At 39.0% G+C, this 20,219-nt stretch overlaps 2 protein-coding genes and 2 non-coding genes across 4 annotated transcripts in view; all 4 read left to right on the forward strand.

The window, feature by feature from the left end:
• LOC131312870 (protein PYRICULARIA ORYZAE RESISTANCE 21-like) overlaps positions 1 to 20,219 on the forward strand; it is a 98,938-nt gene that overhangs the window by 42,130 nt on the left and 36,589 nt on the right. The window lies entirely within an intron of this gene.
• LOC131312871 (transcription factor bHLH34-like) lies at positions 1,774 to 20,114 on the forward strand. The gene is made up of 3 exons (XM_058340877.1): positions 1,774 to 1,907; positions 6,373 to 6,426; positions 18,530 to 20,114. Exons 1-3 carry the CDS (start codon positions 1,876 to 1,878, stop codon positions 18,678 to 18,680), a joined length of 237 nt encoding a protein of 78 aa, XP_058196860.1. The 5' UTR covers positions 1,774 to 1,875; the 3' UTR covers positions 18,681 to 20,114.
• LOC131315447 (small nucleolar RNA snoR103) lies at positions 17,212 to 17,317 on the forward strand. The gene has a single exon (XR_009196774.1). It is a non-coding gene; the product is annotated as a small nucleolar RNA snoR103 (small nucleolar RNA).
• LOC131315446 (small nucleolar RNA snoR103) lies at positions 17,813 to 17,917 on the forward strand. Its single transcript, XR_009196773.1, has one exon. It is a non-coding gene; the product is annotated as a small nucleolar RNA snoR103 (small nucleolar RNA).

Genomic DNA, 20,219 nt, shown 5'->3' on the forward strand with positions numbered 1-20,219 from the left:
AGGTTGCCTGTGCCTACATGGGTAGAAATTGATGCAAGTCTTGGTAGAAATTGAATTTCAAAATAGTAACTTCATGGGTATATAATTTTCAACAAATTGAGCCAATTCTAATTGGGATAGGTAGTGCCATAGGCATGGACAAACACTATACCTCCGGTGATTGCTTACACTGAGGTATTTCAACCAAATCCTAAGCCTGAGTTCCTTGTAGCTTTTTTCGATAGCCTGTTTTTTTCTCATGGTCCGAACTAATTTTTTTTAATCTTTATATAGTTAGTTTATGGCGTTTGATAATGATTAGTAATTGAAATTACATTGAGATTTTTGATTTCTGAGTTCTAATATGTTCTTTCATTTCAGCAGATGGGTTTAATGTATGGGGTGGGAATCCATAGTAATGCTATTTTAACTTTTTTACTTGGTATTTATTGAAATTTCATAAGCAGATTGATAGTTATTTGTAGTTAGCTTAAAAGTTTAGTCGAGAGGATATCGTAAGCACGGGTAATTCTCTTTCGTACCATTAAGAAGAGGATCACATATTAAACACTAATTTTAAGCTACTAGTTAGCAAGTGTCATAAGCATGAACAATTTCAACCGAGGTGCGTAGTGCTGGAAGTTGCAGGAGCAATGCCTTTCCCTGCTTAAACGACGGCCCTTTTGGGTTATTTTGGTGTGTGCTGAGTTTTTCTCCACTTTTTATATCGAAAAACGCAATCAATCATACATTCATACCCGGTCTTGCCAAAATCACTCTCGGTCTTGCCAAATCCACTCTCCCTGTCGAATCGCCAAATCAATCAAACCCTAGACCAGGCCAGGCTTTCACTATGTCGTCCTCTCCCTATCCTCCTGGTCCTTCTTCCTCTGCTCATCAGTGATCTGCTGTCTACGTTTGAGTACTTAACAAAGACGACCTAACGGAATGGTATTCGTTCGCCATTAACGGCGCTGAAAAGCCCTATGAGCGAAACAGAGGTCGTACGGGCTTGGATGATGATGGTATACCGGTTGTCTCTCCGATTAATACAAAAAGGATTAATACAAAAAGGCTTTCGAATTCCAGCAGCTGTGCAGCGGTGGATTCTACTATCTACTGTATTGGAGGTACATCCACTGACCTTTATGCTTCTCGGCCATACTACCGGAAGGTCCATCGTTGGGTTACCAACTCTGTCTCTCCCGGAGAACAATCACAATCATGGGTCAGAAGCACCCCGATGAAGGTTGCTCGATGCCTTGCGGAGGCTGTGGCCCTGAATGGGAAGATTTATGTGATGGGTGGTGTTAACAATGATGAAGGTGGCCCGGAACCGTGGGCTGAAGTCTTTGACCCCCAATTAGGTAAGTGGGTTTCCCTCGACCCACCTTCTCCGAAGCCTACATCTAGCGGTTTGTTTTCTGCGACTTTGCCTGCCTATGATAAGCTCCTATTAGGATCATGCCACGATGATTTCCTTTACCTGTATCATACACTGTCTAATCATTGGGAAAAATTGCATCATGAGATGGATTTTCGTCCCTGGCACCGTGGCACGAGTACCCCGTGGTAGTAGGTACTTGATTATTATGGTTTCCATATGGCAACCTTTACGCCTATGATTTGTTCGACAAATGGAATTTCTCAACATCTATAAGGGGCCTAGAGAGGGTTGTACCACTCGAGACATTTGATCCCGATAGTGGGGACCAGCCAGTGTTGCTTCATATTGCCGAAAACAATTACTGTTTGCTATGCCTCGAGTACGTGAACACAAAAAGGCGTCTGGTTTTGCTGCATTTCATCAAGTTTTGTGTCTCTGACTTCGTTGTCCGAGGCAGTAAAATTCGGTTCGATGCTTCTGTTGAGACTTCCCAGGCTTATTTTATTCAAATGCCACAAATGATTCTTGATGCAGTTGTGTTGTAAGTTCACATCTTTCCTACTTATTGCTTACCTAGTTTTAACATTTTCAAGTGTATATTCCCCTATATTTTGGAACTTTCGCATTTTGCAGATATAGCTAGGGGTGATACCAGTCGGGTTTCGACCCGTTCCGGTTTGGGGTTTTTAGAAACCGGGACCGGTTGAGATAATAGGGTCCGATTTCGACCGGCTTATACGGTTTTCATTCATGGGCCACATTTTGGGCCCAACACACCAAAAAATCCACAATTCAACCCATAAAATATCAACCAAAAACCCACAATTCAACTCCTTTTTTTGGGACCAACAAAAAATGATCAATTTTGAGCCCAATACCACAAAAAAATCCCATAAAAACATAATTAAGCCCATTACACTGTTTATAGGCTTTTAAATTACAAACCATGGGCCACGTCCAACAAGAAAAATAAAATGGATGTTCAACACTTAGTTAATTAGCAGCATTCAACAACACCACAACAAGCTGCGGATCAAAAAAAAAACCACAGCAAGCTTCTCTATTTCCAGCAACACAGCAACACATCTCTATTTATGTAAATGAAAAAGTGCAAACTTAGAATTGCATAAACAAATGCTAGATAATAAAATGCTAAAAACTTTAAAAGAATAACTGAATAAGGCATTTAAATGTACTAGTTATTTAGCTTTACCTATCTCTTCTTCACTCCTTTTTTTTTTTAATCACAAATGAGTGACACATGATTCATCCTCCTTCAATGCTTCCAAAATCTTGAAAGATGACAAAAAAATTTATAATGCAAAACAAGTTAAACCATGAACTAAAAAAACAAAACTCATATAGTTAAGCTATAGTTAAAGAGTATTACCGGATTCAAGTGCCTCCACCTCATCAAGTGCCTCTCGAAGAGATATTTGTGTAGGACTCCTCAACCAATTTTGTGCACAAATAAGGGCCTCCGCCACTTTGGGAGAAAGAGAGGTCTGGTATGGATCTAGAATACGTCCTCCCGTGCTAAAAGCAGATTTGGATGCAACAATAGATACCGGAATAGCTAGAATGTCCCATGCCATTTGAGAGAGAATGGGATACCTAGGAGAATTAACTTTCCACCAAGCCAATGCGTCAAACTTATCACCATGGAGTTTAGAGTCTTCCTTACTCTTCAACCAATACCTCTCTAACTCCGATTTGCTCACCATATTACTCTCCTCTTCCATGTGTCGCTCAAGTTTATCGTCCATTTCCTCACAAAAATTCATATACTCCTTTGTATTCTTCTCAATTCTAGAGGACTCACTAACATTTTGTGCTTTCCCATGTTCAATACTTCTCTTCTCATACCAATTAAAAAGCTTTAGCATCCCCTCCTTCATCTCAATAACCTTATTTTCAACAACACTTTTTCATTGTGATTGTTCAAGCTCTGTCTCATATAAACAAATTTGTAATGGGGATCAAGAACATTAGCATACAACAATAAAAAGTTTATTTTTTCAAACTTACTCCAATACTTGTCATACTTTTTGTTCATCCCACTAGCCAAAACCTTCAACTTAGGATCATCACTATTTTCCAACTTAGCAATTGCAGTTTTTATGGTCATGATCTCTTTGAAAAATGTATCGCTTGTCACATACAAAGAACCCGAAAATTTCTCGGTTAGAATGTAAAACACCTTAAGAACTTCAACATACATTTCCACAACATTCCAATCATCACTACTGGGAGTACCATGTGTTACATGTTTCCCTCTCTCTTTCCCTTGCCCCCTCTCATGTTGTTTCTCGAAATTCATAATGTCCCTTGACCCACCATCTACTTCCCCTTCCAATTGATTATCTACACCAATCTCATCCTCTCTAACACGAACATTAAGTGAGAGATTATCTTCTTCTTCCAATCTCTCAAAAGCTTTTTGAAACATGGAAGCTCTTTCCAACATAAAGTATGTTGCGTTCCAACGAGTAGCAACATTTAAACATGGCACAAGTCTAGAAACAATTTTTTCTTTCTCACAACATGATCTAAACTTGGCATACCTTTGCGGTGAGGATTTCACATACCTCACAATGTTGCGCACCCTTGCAATTACACATCAACATCTTTCAACCCCTCATGGACAGCCAAATTCAATACATGAGCACAACACCTAACATGTAAATACTCGTGGTCTAAAATAGTGGAGTCTCTTTTCGTGGTTTTCTTCTTCAAAAAATCAATTATGCCATCATTGGATTTTGCATTATTGATTGTGATTGTCAAGAATTTGTCAATCCCCCATTCCACCAAACATTCTTCCACCACCTTACCAAGTGTCTCACCCTTGTGATTTGGAACTAAACAAAAGTTAAGAATTTTTTTGTGAAGCTTCCAATCACAATCAATGAAATGGGCCGTAAGACACATATAGTTAAGATTTTGAAGAGAAGTCCAAGTGTCCGTGGTAAGGCAAATTCGTTGGTCCTTAAGTGCTTTTTTGAAAGATTTTTTCCCATCTTGGTATATTTTCATACAATCTTTTGCAACCACTAATCTACCTTGGGGATTGTCCCACTTTGGTTGCACCACGTATAAGTACCGTTTAAAACCTTGACCCTCAACAAAACGAAAGGGCAATTTATCAAGGATAATCATTTCAGCCAAGGCCTTTCGACATGACTCCACACTAAAGCTAACGACGGTAAGTTTTGGAACCGTACCTCCATTTACGGGTTCAAACCCTAGGGTTTTTTGCTTCTTATCTAGGTTCTTCAAATTGAACTGGCTTAACTCATATTGTCTACACAACAACTTAATATGTGTTTTCATTTGATGATGTCCCTTTAGCATTTGAATCACAAGTATATTGTTGGCGACAATGTTTACAAATATCCTTTTGCTTTTGCCCTAGAACCTTCTTCAATTTATCAAAATGATCTCAGACTGATTAGCCCTACGTTTTGGACAGTATTCTAAAACTCACTACTCACTTTGCCAGGCACCTTGGAGTGAGTACTCGGCAAGGAATACTGAGTTTTAGAACACTGGTTTCGGACTCCGTTCATCCACTATGATGGGTTCATTATCAACATTATTAGATCCAATAATAGTAACCCCAAAATCATCCATCTAAAAAATAATAATAACAGCAGAAACAACAACATATCAAAAGCCAAAACAACAGAATCATCCATCTAAATTTTTTTTTGGTGGAAAAGTTAGAATGATTTATGAATTCAATACTGTCTTTGCGATAAGCAGATTATGCATTTCCTCCGGTTAGTACCGAAGAAACACGTGAAAAAATCTGGGTTAGTGGCAAAGATGAGGTTAAACTGGGGGCAAGGGGGCATGGCCACCCCTCACCTTCAAAACCCCCATGGGTATGTAGTATAGACCACCATTCAACAACATATCAAAAACTGAGAGAGAGAGAGAGAGAGAGAGAGAGAGAGAGAGAGAGAGAGAGAGACCTGTGTCTATGAGTGGTGGGTCGAAGAGAATCTGTGCCGGTTGTTCCTCGTTGTTGACAGAAGAGATTAGAGAGAGAGAGATTCAAATCGCCATGGAGAGTGGAGGCTGGAGTGCGGCTGAGTCGCGAGTGTGAAATGAAATTAGGGCAGCAATTGGTACGTATTGATATATATATATATATATATATATATATATATTGATTAATTGTATATAATAAATATATTTATTAGACCAATATACACCAAAAGGGTGGGTAACCCAGTGGTAAAGAGAGCCTTCTAGAGTTCCAGTTCATACGATTCCCCTCCTCTACGATTTTATATATATATATAACTGGTCCGGTTTCGACCGGTCTTTAAAACACATGAACCGGGAACCAGACCGGTTTTCAAAATTTTTTTTTTAAAACCAGAACCGGATCAGTATTATTCGACCGATTTGAAAATTTTGGCCCGGTCCGGATTTTCCGGTTCAGACCAGTTTTCCGGTCTCAGCTAATAGCCCTAGATATGTCTATGCTAGTATAAGCAAGACCTTTTTGATGTACGATGTTGGTGTGGTAGGAGTGTTAGTAATACTGACAACATAACAAGTTAGTTAAATGTTCTATGAAAGATAAGTGTTTCTGGTGTTTGTACATGGAGAACAAGCATACTAAACTTTTTAACTTGCTCGTTTTCCTGGAAACTTGATGATCTAGGCGGTTGTCAGATTATGGGTTTGGGGACAAAAGGTTGAGGGGAAGATGTTTGGGTTTTTGTTGGTGTTGTGAACGGCATGCCAAGAACATGCCGTCGGTTTGGTCATTTGGAGTTATGGTTTGATTTAGCGATTACTTTTGGCTTTAAGGGGTTGATTTAATTGTTTGAATGTCAATTCTGAAGCACATGTAGTGAGTTTCCTACTCTATTGTCAATAGGCAGAAGAGCTTACACTCTATTGTCAATAGGCAAAAGAGCTTACATCCTGTGCATACCTAAGTTCTGGTAAATCAACTCCATAGATTTGAATGGGTGTTCATTTTGCAGGGACGGAGGAGTTCCATCCATGGGGATTGTCTTGCTTGTGGAGGATCTTGAAGAGTATGTATTTTCTTCTTGTAAAGTATCAGTATCCTATTTATTTTAACATTGAATTTATGTGATTTAGAACGTTATTCAGGTTTATGTTTGGATATGAGAACTAATTATACTAAGGTATGGTTTTTGTAATACTTAGGTTTGTTTAGGGATCTCTAAATTATTAGTTACAAGCAAATTTCCTTGGAACATTCATGAGAACATCCCTTGATATATTTGATTTTTGCTTCTAATTTGTAATCCACAAATCAAGATTAGTCAACTCTAAACTGATTTTTTGGCAAGGTATTTTAGAATTCTAAAGGGCTTTATGTTTAACTGGATTAAGATATCATCTACGGACAGTTACTTATGAAGTTGCGGTTGAACTTGATAGCATGTGAGACTAGGGAGATACTATAAAAAAAAAAAAGCTTGTGAGACTAGGGAGATAATTAGCTGGGTTACCAACTCTGTCTTTCCCAAATATCGGATTTCAATCAATCAAACCCTAGACCAGAGCAGATAGGCTTTCAAATGCCCTCCTCTCCCTATCCTCCTGGTCCTTGCTCATCAGAGATTTGCTACCTGCATTGGAGTACTTAACAAATACAACCTAACGGAGTGGAATTTGTTCGCCATTAACGGCACTGAAAAGCCCTATGAGCGAAGAAAGAGGTCCTACGGGCTACGGGCTTGGATGATGATGGTATACCGGTTGTCGTTCTGATTTATACAAAAAGGCTTTTGACTTCCAACAGCTGTGCAGCGGTGGATTCTACTATCTACTGTATTGGAGGTACATCCTCTGACCTTTATGCTTCTCAGCTGTATTACCGGAAGGTCCGTTGTTGGGATACCAACTCTGCCTCTCCTGGAGAACAATCACAATCATGGGTCGGAAGTACCCCGATGAAGGTTGCTCGATGCCTTGCTGAGGCTGTGGGCCTAAATGGGAAGATTTATGTGATGGGTGGTGATAACAATGATGAAGGTGACCCGGAACTGTGGGCTAAAGTCTTTGACCCCCAATCGGGTAAGTGGGTTTCCCTCAACCCACCTTCTCTGAAGCCTACATCTAGCAGTTAGTTTTCTGCGGCTTTGCCTTCCTATGATAAGCTCCTATTAGGATCATGCTAGGATGATTTCCTTTACTTGTATCATCCACAGTCTAATCATTGGGAAAAATTACATCTTGGCATGGGTTTTTGTCCCTAGCACGAGAGCCTGGTGGTAATAGGCACTATATTATTGTGGTTTCAGTATGGCATCCTTTGCACCTATGATTTGTTCAAGAAATGGAATTTCTCAACATCTATAAGGGGCCTAGATATTGTTGTACCACTCGAGACTGATAGTGGGGACCAGCCAGTGTTGCTTCATATTGCTGGAAACAGTTTCTGTTTGCTTTGCCTTGAGTATGTGAATATGAAAAGGCTTTTGGATTTGCTGCATTTCATCAAGTTTTGTGTTTCCGACTTCGTTGTCCGAGGCTTAGTAGCAGGATCCTTCCAAAATGGGTGTGCTCCCTAGATGGGAGCTCGATTCGGCGCTCCCAAGATGGGAGCTTGAGGGGAGCTCGCTCCTAACTAAGATGAGAGCTTATCGGGCCGTTAAGATAGTTATTCTCTTACTTTTAAGGGTGGAAATAAGAATACAAATTGAGAATATATAACTTCCAATGATTACATTTTTGAGATCGGGAAAATTTTCAATAAGTATCACTTTTCCTTTAATGGTTAAGTATTTAAAGATATTTTATATACATATTTTTATATAATCTATATACATTCCTCAGGTGCTCCCAACCTTAGAGCTTCTAGGTGCCTCCGCGCCCCCGCACCTGCTTCGTGCTACTAAGGTCCGAGGCGGTAAGGTTCGGTTCGATCCTTCTGTTGAGACTTCCTAGGCTTATTTTATTCAAATGCCGCAAATGATTCTTGATGCAGTAAATGCCGCAAATGATTCTTGATGCTGTAAGTTCTTACCTAGTTTTAACATTTTCAAGTTTATATCCCCTATATTTTGGAACTTTCACATTTTGCAGATATATCTATGCTGAATATAAGCAAATCCTTTTTGATGTATGCATAAGTTCAACGAAATTAACATGATGGAAACAAATGTGACCTCTCCTTCCTATTAGCCAACCTGTTCTAACGACTAAATATAAATGGGTTGTCGGTTATACCTCTAATAATGCTTCCCATACTTTAATGACATGGGGTTGGCTCCTGCTTAAGTAGTGTTACCAGGTCTTTCCTAGAGAGAAATAATTGTTGAAAACGGGGTATAGTGTTCCATAATTTGATTAAGTGATCACAGTTAGACAGAGTTCACTCTCTCCCAAACATTCTCTTGAAAGACCTCCTCTTCGTCATTGACAACTTCACAAGCCCGTAGGACATCATGGCACATGTCTCAGGTAGCACCTCAAAAATTTCCCTTTCAATGGTGAGCAAGGTGATCACTACCTGTAAGAGTTATATAATTGTGAGTATGCGAGAATAAGTGATGAATAGAATAAGTGATGAATTTGATAATTGTAAGTTAATGATATTCTGATAGTGAGCCCTTGCATTTCTGTGAAAATCAAAAAATTCATAGTCATAGTGATAGCTACATGTAGAATTTTTCGTAGCGGTCATTTTGAAATTCCCCACTCTATGAAGTTTTTAGTTTTGTTGTATTTTTGTCACCAACCGTTCATGTTCAGGGGTTGCTTGTTAAGCTTCAACATCCTATTAAATCTTTTCTCGTTAGCACTCCTTTTCAAGTTCCATCCTAACTCCAAAAAGGGGTGTCAATCTACATTGCTCCAAAATAACGGATTGCTGAAGATGAAGAATGCAAATTCCCTGGATGCATATGAATGAATATAGCCGAAGTTTTAAAATTATTGACAAAAGAAAACAAAGTAAAGTGTCTTAAATACTTATTACCTTACTACATCCAATGAAGTTGCCTGAGAAAACTTATTCAACAAGTTATACGACTAGTATAATAAATCGAGTGCCTTTGGAGTGTTTGTGGTACACTGGTTTTGTTTAACAATATCAACCACTATTTGCTTGAAATCTAACAAGTCTTTCAGAATTCCAGTCTTTAAATTTTTTGTTGGTAACAAGAGACGAAGCATATGTAAATCAAGAAAAGAACCCGATAAACTCACTTGTTTATGATTTACACACACTAAGTCAACTTAATTGTATTATCAAACTAGTGTAAGTGTCATTACTTGTTATTTTAAGCTTACCATCATATGTAGAATTGACAATCTCGACAAGGTTCTTGTCAAGATGATGACAAGATTGTCAATTACACATAGGATAATAAACTTACAATAACAAGTAATATGGCACTTCCACTAGTTTGATAAGACAATTCATGTTGACTTAGTGAGTTTAAATCATTCATCGAGTTTTTTTTGTTGATTTACACATTTTTCGTCTCTTGTTACCGGCAAATGATTTAAAGACTGAGATTCTGAAAGATTTGTTAGATTCCAAGCAAATATTGGTTGATATTGTTAAACAAAATCCGTGTACCACAAACACTCCCAAGGCACTCGATTTATTGTACGAGTTGTATAACTTGTTGAATAAGTTTTCTCAGGCGGCTTCATTGGTTGGAGTAAGATAATAAGTATATAAGACACTTTACTTGATTTTCTTTTGTCAAGAATTTTAAAACTCCGGCTATATTCATATGCATGCAGGGAGTTTGCATTCTATATCTTGACCAATCAGTTGTTTTGGGGCAATGTAGACAGACCCCTTTTTGGAGTTAGGATGGAACTTGAGGATGAGTGCTAATGAGAAAAGATTTACTAGGATGTTGAAGTTTAACAAGCAACCCTGAACATAATCGGTTGGTGACAAAGAATATGACAAATCTCAAAACTTCATAGAGTGGAGTTTCAAAATGACCGCTACGGAATAATCTACACATAGCTATCACAATGACTATGGATTTTTTGATTTTCAAAGGAATGCAAGGGCTCACTATCAGGCTATGGTATGTAACTTGTTGATACATTAACTTACAATTGTCAAATTCATCACTTATTCTCGCATACTCTTAAGTGGATGACATTTCTCGCCATTGAAGGGAAATTTTTGAGGTGCTACTTGAGACGTGTGCCATGATGTTTTATGGACTGGTAAAGTTGTCAATGGCGAAGATGAAGTCTTCCAAGAGAATGTTTCGGATAGAGTGAACTTTGTCTAACTGTGATCACTTATCAGATTATGGAACATTAGACTCTCGTTTTCAATCCCATCTCTATCTCTCTCCAGGGAAGACCTTGTAATGCTACTTAAGGAGGAGCCAACCCCATGTCATTAAAATATGGGAGGCATTATAATAGGTATAACCGACAACCCATTTATATTGAGTTGTAAGAAAGGGTTGGCTAATAGGAAGGAGAGGTCGCATTTGTTTCTATCATGTTAATTTCGTTGAAATTATGCAAACTGTTAATGGTTCTCATGTGCTTTTGCCATAGAGACCTTCCATTTTGATGAAAAGTTTGTTTAAGCATATCACCACTTTTATTTTCTGGAATTGAATTGCAGTCCGAATACTTTTGGCTGTTTTGTGCATGTGGCTTGGGTGAGTTACATGCTTATGAGTGACATATCGAAAGAAGAGAAAGGAGCGCTAATGTCTATGAGTGGATCAAATTGATACCTTTTTTTTTGAGCTAACGGTATGTCGGTAACTGGTGCTAGAGATGCATTTGTGCAAAAAAATTCATTCCGTCTTAACGGTTTCAGTTGGTTTCCTCATTTGTGTTCAACATAAACCATTTAGTGTTCATCATTGTTGTCTTTAATGTTGTGAATCTGTGTACCAGAAGTCAATATGCTAGAAATGGTTTATTTTCTATGTAACTTTTTAGTCTAATTTTATATGTTAGTAGTCAAATTATTTTAGTAACAATTCCAATATTCTCTTGAGTATTTTCTATCAGGTAATGGCTCAAAATATTGGAAATTACCTCATACCACTGTTTCAAAACAGTGGGGCTACTAGGGTGAGCTCATTCTCATTTATATGCCAGTGGCAGTCATTATTTCTGTGTATGCTTCCAAGTAGTGAATGTAGGATCAGGATCCTCTCTCCATATGGCCTGGAGGTTTCAACAAATGGCTGCCAATACATTAATGACTGAATTGAACGGTTATGATACACCCAGCCATGCCCAATTGATGACATTCAGTGTGATGGCATTGTCTAATGGTATAACCATGTTCCCCTCTAAATAACCCGTTTCTTGCGGTTAGTTGATAAGAGTAAGTTACCTTATTGCCCCTCTCGATTCTATTCTCTTCTCTCAATTGCCTGTCCCATCTTCCCCAATACCCAACCTCCTCCACTGTCAAAGAGCACCGCTACCGCCGGCATCAAACATCTCCTACCATCAAATCATCTACCACCACCCAAAATCACAGAAGTTCAAGATATCACTTAAAAATTGGGTTCTAAGGTGTCTCAAAAACCACCGAAGGTGGTAGCCTGGATGGCTCAACTCACCACACCCCCTAGCGGAGACTCGGGTTCGAGTCTCACCGATGATGGGGGTGGAGTCTAAGCCATCTTGTACCTAGGTGGTGTTGGCCTGTCCTCACGGACATTAGCTATGGCTCGAACCGGACATTCCACTGGAGGGTGGGGAGCCCCTATGGTCACGCCCAAGGGGAGTTGCTACGCTGGTTGCCCCCTTCCATCCTTTTTGATTATCAAAAAAAATAAAAAGGTTGTCTCAAAAAAAAGAAAAAAAGAAGAAAGGATAGGGCTTTGAGCATTTCTGAACTGTTCTTGAATTACATATGTTAGAGTTCTTTACATATATGGCACATTCAAAGCAATTTCTCCACAAACCATAAAGTCAGATCTTTTTTCCTAGTAATTGGTAAATAGTTTGGTGGAGAGAGAGAGAGAGAGAGAGAGAGAGAGAGAGAGAGAGAGAATGTTATGGAGCGACATCGTTCTCATAAATCTCATGGGTTGGCATTCATGGCTGTCTCATAGCCGTTTGATTCAGTCATTAATGTGTTGGCAGCGTCTGTTGGAACCCGATCCCTGAATGTATCCCTGTGCTACCTTTCTCGTGCCTGATTAAAACAACTTACAAATTGACTGCTTTACCTACTTTTTTTTTTTCTTTCTTTCCTACAAATTCTTCTCAAATGCAAGTACAATTCATGTATAATTTGAGATACAAAAGCGAGCTGAAGGGTAAAAACAATGAGTGCATATATGCTTACAAATGCACAATTTTTTTGTGCGCTATGTTTCAAAGGTCTGTTTCTACTCCAATGAAACCTTCAAATGCCATGGGATATTTTGGATAGTAGATGCCACCTTTGCATCCAAGGATGTAACAAGGTTGTAAACAAGTTTGTCACCATTGACCAAACCTTTTAAAAGGGGGACCCGAAGGATGCCAGTTGCCAGTCCATAGAAAAGTAGAGCAGCCATCCCCATAGTTATACTTGATGAGCGACTATCGTAAAGTTTTTTAAGATTGAAAGTTTTCCTCAGGGACCATGATAGATGGTAGATTAGAAGGAAGGTGCATGCCCCAGAAGCTTTGGTCCTTAATTACATACATGCGGACCCGTTCGACCCATAAGGAATGAGGTTACTCACTCAAATCCTAAAGATGTCACAAAATGGTAGCCTGATTCCAGTTTTTCAATAATCTAAAACCCATCTGGGCTTCCTTTTTAGCAACATAGACTTTCCCAGCTAATTTTAGCAAATGAGTGTTTCAATTCCACCCTAGACCAGAGGAAAGCTTGCAGTCTCATGAAGGATCTTATGAGGAGAATGAATCCTAGAACTCCAATGTAATTGAAACGATCGTGCCTTACCTTCATAATACAACAATTTGTTTGTTCATTGCTAAATCTTCCTTTAAATTCTGTCTTTGGAACTTCACGATCAAAGGCATTCAGTCTGGTAGATATAAGAGGAACCCAAGTTATTTTACAGGTCAGGAGCCCTCAGAAATATCCATAAAACTAGCTAGCTTCCCTCAATTAACCTTTAGGGTTGATGCCAAATTTTGCTGACATCATCTAAAGTAGATAGTGAAATTGAGAACAAACGAAGCAATAACCTCTGTACTGATCTGGTCTCATGCTGTCACCTTTCACTATAACCTTTCTTAGCTAAGTTTGAAAGAGAGGATATTAAATTTTTTACCCTGTACTGGTCTCATAGGAGAGAACAACTGTTTACATGCATATATACGAGGTAGAAGCTTCACTTTTTGGGTCCGTAGCTGAGTAAAACATACATGTGGACTCGTCTGTTTTCCAAATAAAATGGAGGACATGTAACACTTAAACATGTTAAATCGATTCTATATTTTTTCTCTCAATTGTTGATTAAAAGGTGATGAAAAGTATGCAACATAACCCTGTGAATTAGTTAAATTAAAAGCCCATGTACGTAACAGTTACTACCTATTACTGAATGCAAAACAAGCAGGACATATTGCAACAAGCATGATGTTTTCAGTTTATAAATGTCTCAAAACATTTGAGTGCATGAGTTGCATTCTGTAAGATGCAAAACAATGTTCTGATGAAGAGATTGATCATAATTTTTACCAACATAGCAAAAAGGTATGTCGTTTTATAGTATCATGTGGAGCATAAGCATGGCCGCATGGGAAGTGTTCATACCAACCTTGTGATCCTGTCGCTGATTATCCCATTACCATGCAGGTGGAAGCGCCTCTGCTTTCTCCATTACCTTGTTTGTCGGGTATTATTAAGAGACAAGAACTGGTCCACCGTATTATAGTTGGTTGTTTCATAATTGAATCTCATTTTGATATACGTGTGGCATAAGGTAGCAGGCAAACTAGAAGAGATTAAGATTGTGGTTACTTTTTTGTTTAGCATCTCTTTGGTCAATCACGATAATGTTATCTTGTTTATTGGTGCATTGATGTTATGTTTTACTGTGGAGTGGGTCTTTAACCAAAGTGAGGCATGAGACTACTGCATTACCATTTTCACCTGTGGTGCACCTTCAACAACTTTGTGGAGCTCCGTTTCTTTTGCTAGAGGAGTTACAATTTGGTGTTGTATTTGTTTGGTAGTGTACTCATGAATCTTTAGACCAAGTTTGAAGTATGTGCTCATGAATTATTTGTCAAGTCAGTGCTTGTCTATGCTTCCTACATGGTATTTTTAATGAACCTCTTCTTGCTGGATAAATATTGTTATAGCATTACCAAGTACCAACTTTTTTCAGATTGTTCAATTGGATGAAACTGCTGATTATTTCTGAACATGCACTATTTAAGTAGAATGAAGTGCATTGTCGAATTTGTATCATTGGTTCTGGATAGTGTTTGGTGTCAGTGTCAACGAAGATGGGTTTTTGTTTGTTTTAGATTTGGGTCAACATGATTTTTGTTAAAGAACCTGATTGGTGGGGAGACATTACTGGATCACTCTTTTTTTTTTTTTTTACTTTTTCTGTTTTTGCTGTTTTGTTTTGGCTTTTTGGTTAGAGCCAAGAGCTGATCTCTCTCTCTCTCTCTCTCTCTCTCTCTCTCTCTCTCTCTCTCTCTCTCTCTCTCTCTTCAGGTTTTGTTGAAGCTTATTGTGAGTGCCCTGAATTGAATCTTGTGTCAACCGTTTGGTGCTAGCTGTCGCTATAAAGAACTTTGGTGCTGGGTTTTGCAGTATGAGGATGACTAGTTTAAATTTTAAATTTTGGCATGTATAAGGAAATGTCGAACTAGTAGCAATGTAGCATAGTGACCCTATTTGTCTGTGTTATTTTTGGTGATCAGTTCTCTCTCTGAATAGGCCACAAAGGTTTTGATTGTATTAACAGCTTGTCAATTTCTGCTGCTCTCGTGTTACTGGTACTGCGTATTTCTTTGTTATTTAGTTGTCTAGGTTCCTCTTTAGTTGTGGAGTTTAGTACGTGTTGTTTTTAGTCTTTGTGTGGAACTCATTTATGTCATCTTTATCCCCCCCCTGAGCATAAATGGAGATGTTGATGCTTAAACTGAATTGGACGATTTAGGTTGATTTTTCCAATTAAGTCCTTTGGCTGGGTAGAATGAGGTTATAGGGTGGGGGGTAGTTCAGTCTTCTCGTCAGTTTTAATGGTGGGGACCAGGTACTGTTCACGCACTGTTTAGTTTATTTTCAAATTACTTTACTAGGTTTTCTGACTTCTTTACAATTCCGTTTGTGTCCTACAAAAAAAACCTTTTTTTGTTTTTTGTGCATGGTATTTTAAATTTGAGCCGGGGTATTTTTTGGGCTTTACAAGTTCGTACAGAAAGATGTATGTACGTCTTACCCTCTTCCTCTCACATCACTTTCAGAGAGAGGGAGAGAGCGCGAAAGAGGACAGAGGAGGAGGTTGGTGATGGGGGAGAAAGAGAGAGAGAGAGAGTAGCGAGTGGATCAGGTCAGAAACCTCACTTCCCTTTCTCATCTCTCGTCATATCTGGTCACGTCCCTCTCTCATCTCTCTTGGTTCTTTGTCTTCCCCATTGAAAGCCCTAGACATAGGTGAGAGAGAAAGTGAGAGACAACAGAGGTGGAGGTCGGTGATCAGGGAGAGAGAGAGAGAGAGCCTGTTCTCACTATTATCCCTACAGTGAACATGCTTGCCTGCTCCTTCACGTCTCTCTCCATCACGTACTCTCTCTCTCTCTCTCTCTCTCTCTCTCCTCTTTCCAGCCGCCGATGCAACCGAGAAAAAGTAGAAGCTATGGCCGATAAGGGAAAGGACGATCGATTGGAATAGATCTCGGAACGACATACTTGTGCGTCGGAGTTTGGGAGCAAGACCGCATCGAAATCATCGCTAGCAACCAAGGAACCGTAATCAGACAGTAGCGATAGAGATACTATTATGCAGGCTGATCATAAGGTGCTGAGCTTGAGACCTGGTGGAGGTGGCAATCGAGGGACCCCGTTTCAATTCCTCTTCTTCAGATCTTCCCCTCCTTCGTCCCCATGGCGGTGCCGGTGCTCCTACCTCCTCTCTCTCTCTCTCTCTCTCTCTCTCTCTCTCAAGGTTGATTCTTTCTCTCTCCTCCCCTGGATATAGGGTTTTCTGATGCCTTTTTACCCTAAATTTCCTCTCGTGCTCGGGTCTCGATTTTATGTTTTGGTTTATTGGTTTGATGTGCTTTGGATGTTAATCTGTGATATTTTTAGGTTTTGGTTATGGGCTCGTGTAACTTGGTGTTGTTAAGTTGGGTTTGACTTGTATGAATCCATTGCCGTCCAAAGGAACATATGGATTGTGATTTTGCAGGATAACTACAAACAGGTAGTAGATATGTGGTTTAACATGGATAGTTGCTCGAGTAATATTTGGCATCGCTTCAAAAGTATTGACCTGATACTTTGAACTTAGTATGAGCACTGTTTTGTTGCTATTTCTGAAACTGGTTCTGATGGCTGTTCTAAAATACTTGCTTACCTATGAGATTCTGAAAAAGGATCAATCTTTATGAAAGCATTTAAGATATGTTTGTGAATTATTGGTACTGGAAGCGGCAACCAAAACAAGGGCATTGTGTTTTCTCAAGAAGGTGTTGATATGTTCCATATAGGACATCTTGCCATTGGTGATGTCTGCTGGAGTTGTTGCATTATTCTTGGTTAATGAGTGTGCGGAAAGGAGATAAAGATAATACTTCTTGGTAGGAGAAGACTATGTATTTTAAAACAAGTTTGGACATCATGTCCTTTGAAAGTGAATTAGATGGAGATCTGTAAACATTAATGTCCTAATTCTTGGCAGTGCGTTTATAGCGTGTATCTGCTGTAAATATGGTTAGACATCATTTTTGTGGGCTGTAGGTGGGCATGAAGTTAGCATGAGATTGCCCATCAAGATACTACATACATGGAAGCTTCTTCCAAGAGATCTTATTCAAGGAGGGGATTACACTTGGTCTTGTGTAGCCCTGTTTTTTTCTTCAGTAGTATGGCACTGATACTTGGCTCTACTTTGTAGGTATTTCCAAAACCGGTTCTGGTGACTGTTCTCAAAGCTTGTTTTTCGGTGAGATTCTGAAAAAAGGACCAATTTTTATCGAAGCGTTGATGAGATACTTTCGAATTCTTGAAAACGACAACGAAACGTGGCCATTGTGTTTTCTGAAGTAGTGATTGCCTTATTGGAATGTTTCATATTGGAGAACACCAAGGTGATGTTTTATCTGTCCATAGGTGAAGTTTTTGGAGTTATTCCAGTGTTCTTGGTTCATGAGTATGTGGAAAGGAAACAAAGAGAAAACAGGTTGTTAGAACACCAAGTATTTTCAATAAATTCGGATATGATGTCCTTTGAAGGGAATGTGATGGAAATTTTTAGACTCAAATATCCTGATTCTTGGCAGTGCTCTTAAGGTGTGTTTCTGCTGTAAATATGGACATACAATATTCTGTAGGCTTTAGGTGGGCATGAAGTTAGTATCAGATTGCCCACAAAGAACCTACATACATGGAAGCCTCTTCCAAGGGATTTTATTGTACAAGACGACTACACCATTGTGATGTAGGGTTTTTTTCTTAGATTCATTCCAATCATGATATTTACTTAATTAGTAGTTATGTTTTTTTGTTGTGATTGGTGGCATGGGATCAGTTCATGACCAATTTGACAGCTGGTGAATATCTTGTGGTAAGATTTAAGAGAATTTATCATCTAAGTTTTGTCTGATTATTAATTGGATTTAATTTTTTGGGCAAATGTTACATTTGCATCTTTAGTTTGTTTGTCTCATAACAAACATGGAGTTTCACTTATTTGCTTTTGCAGAGTTCCTATTTCATGTTGAAACTTCAGCCAGATGCTTTGATTGTATTATGGAAGTTATATTTTGTGCACGTAGGTTTGCCGTTATGTATGACCTATTTGTTGTGCTCAGACCTATTTGTTGTGCTCAACTCTTGAGTGTTCGCATGTCCTCAAGCTTCCTTGTTGACTTTGGCTGTCAGGACTCATATTCATTGTGCTATTTATGTTAGCCATGTGTTTTCATGCCCTCTTATACAAAGTTCTTGCATTGTAGCTCTCTCTGGGGATTTTAAAATGATGAATGATGTCTGTTGTGCAGGTTTTTAGAATTGAGCTCTTTATTGGAACCCGGGAGACCTCCCAAAAATGACAAGTTGGCCATACTTGGGGACGCCATCCAAGTTGCGAGTCTTGTGACTTGCTGCGAGCTGAATCCCAACAATTCAAAGAGACAAATGAAAAACTTGTAGAAGAGGTAAAGAGTTCAACGGTTGGTTATATTTATGCAGCATTCTGTTTGAGTGAAGCTTCGCTCATTTGTGGTATTTTACGACATTGATTTCGCCATTTTTTACTCTACGCCATTGCTGAATGAGGGAACCAAGCACTACAAAGCAAAAAGGCAAATCTTTTGGACTCTATAATTTGCCTAAACCTACTTTAACACATACATTAACATAATTCATCACACATCTACACAACCACCGTAAAGCTTAACACATAAATTAATATAACTCATCGCATCTCTACTTGCCAACAAAAAATGGACCATGAAAATTCAATGGGCACGTCATTATCGTGCGTCGCACGATGCCTACTCGCTATTATCTATCAATGAAATTCTGTGTCCAACCAAAGATTCTGACGGCCAACTGTAGAGTAGGCATATAAAAGTGTTGAAAAAACAAGGGTATCGATGCATAATATTAGAGGTGGCACTTTCCTCCCCATATCCGATCCCCGAACCCAAATCCACCCGTCCCTGCCCCGATCTCCACTGAGGAATTATTTTTACCTTCCATCCCTGCCCCAAACAAGGAATAGGGGGATCCCCGCGGGGAATTGGGAATCCGTACTGAACAGCAAACAGTTCAATTGCTGAATTCAGGGAGAATGGCGAAACAGCTCGGATTCAGAGTGTTCGGATTCAACTGTTTTCTCCATAACAGCAAACAGTTTGGACTCAGAGAGAACAGTTGAAGTGTGAAGCCTGGAACAATAAAAGAGGTGAAACACAATGAAATAACCAACGAAAAACAGTTAATAAAATTTACATCTAAGCACAAAATAACGCTATAGTATCAAACCGCACAAGGAAAAAGCTGTAACAGATCTGGGAACTGTGGAAGGAAGAAGCTCTCTAGTGATTAGGCTCATTCGCAGAACTGCATGCGGCAGCCCAAGTACAATCAGAGAGAGAGAGAGGTAAGTGGGGTGCGGCTGTGAGGAGAAGGGAATTAGAAAATATAAGTGAAACCCTAACTTATATGTATCAGGGCGTGGATAGTGTCTGGTGTCAACTGTCAACTAGTATGGCCATTTGCTGCTTGGAAATTTGGGTCAGCATGGATTTTGTTCAAGAATCTGATTGGTTGGGGCTGCTGAATGATGTTTTTTTTTTCTTTTTTTCATTTTGGCTATTTTGTTCAGGTTTTGCGGAAGCTGATTGTGTGTGTCCTGCTTACCTATCTTGTGCAGAGGATTTTTTGATGCTAGCTTTTGCTGTATAGGAGGATGACTCTAGTGGCTTATCATTTACATCTCTGAAACAGTTTTTTAGTTGTATTTAGCTTCTATCTATGTGTAACCACAATGACTGTTCCTGTATATTAACTAAACTCTGGAATGATTTGAACCCCAATACGCGAGAAGAAGTTTTTCTGATCGAAATGTCATTATAAAAAGTATTATTTGTCATGCTAAATCTACCTGATTTTGCTGGAATAGACTTTTGGGGAAGTTAGCAATCAACTTCAGTGCTATATTAACTGTATTAACAGGTGCTTCAG

This window comes from Rhododendron vialii, chromosome 13a (assembly GCF_030253575.1).
Source record: "Rhododendron vialii isolate Sample 1 chromosome 13a, ASM3025357v1".
NCBI classification, from domain to species: Eukaryota; Viridiplantae; Streptophyta; class Magnoliopsida; order Ericales; family Ericaceae; genus Rhododendron; species Rhododendron vialii.

Bases quoted from the DNA above. Each gene is read 5' to 3' on its own strand.
- LOC131312871 (XM_058340877.1), top strand. From the start codon at position 1,876: ATGCCACAAATGATTCTTGATGCAGTTGTGTT. The intron at 1,908-6,372 runs GTAAGTTCACAT...TTCATTTTGCAG, and splicing joins ATTCTTGATGCAGTTGTGTT to GGACGGAGGAGTTCCATCCA. The intron at 6,427-18,529 runs GTATGTATTTTC...TCTGTTGTGCAG, and splicing joins CTTGTGGAGGATCTTGAAGA to GTTTTTAGAATTGAGCTCTT.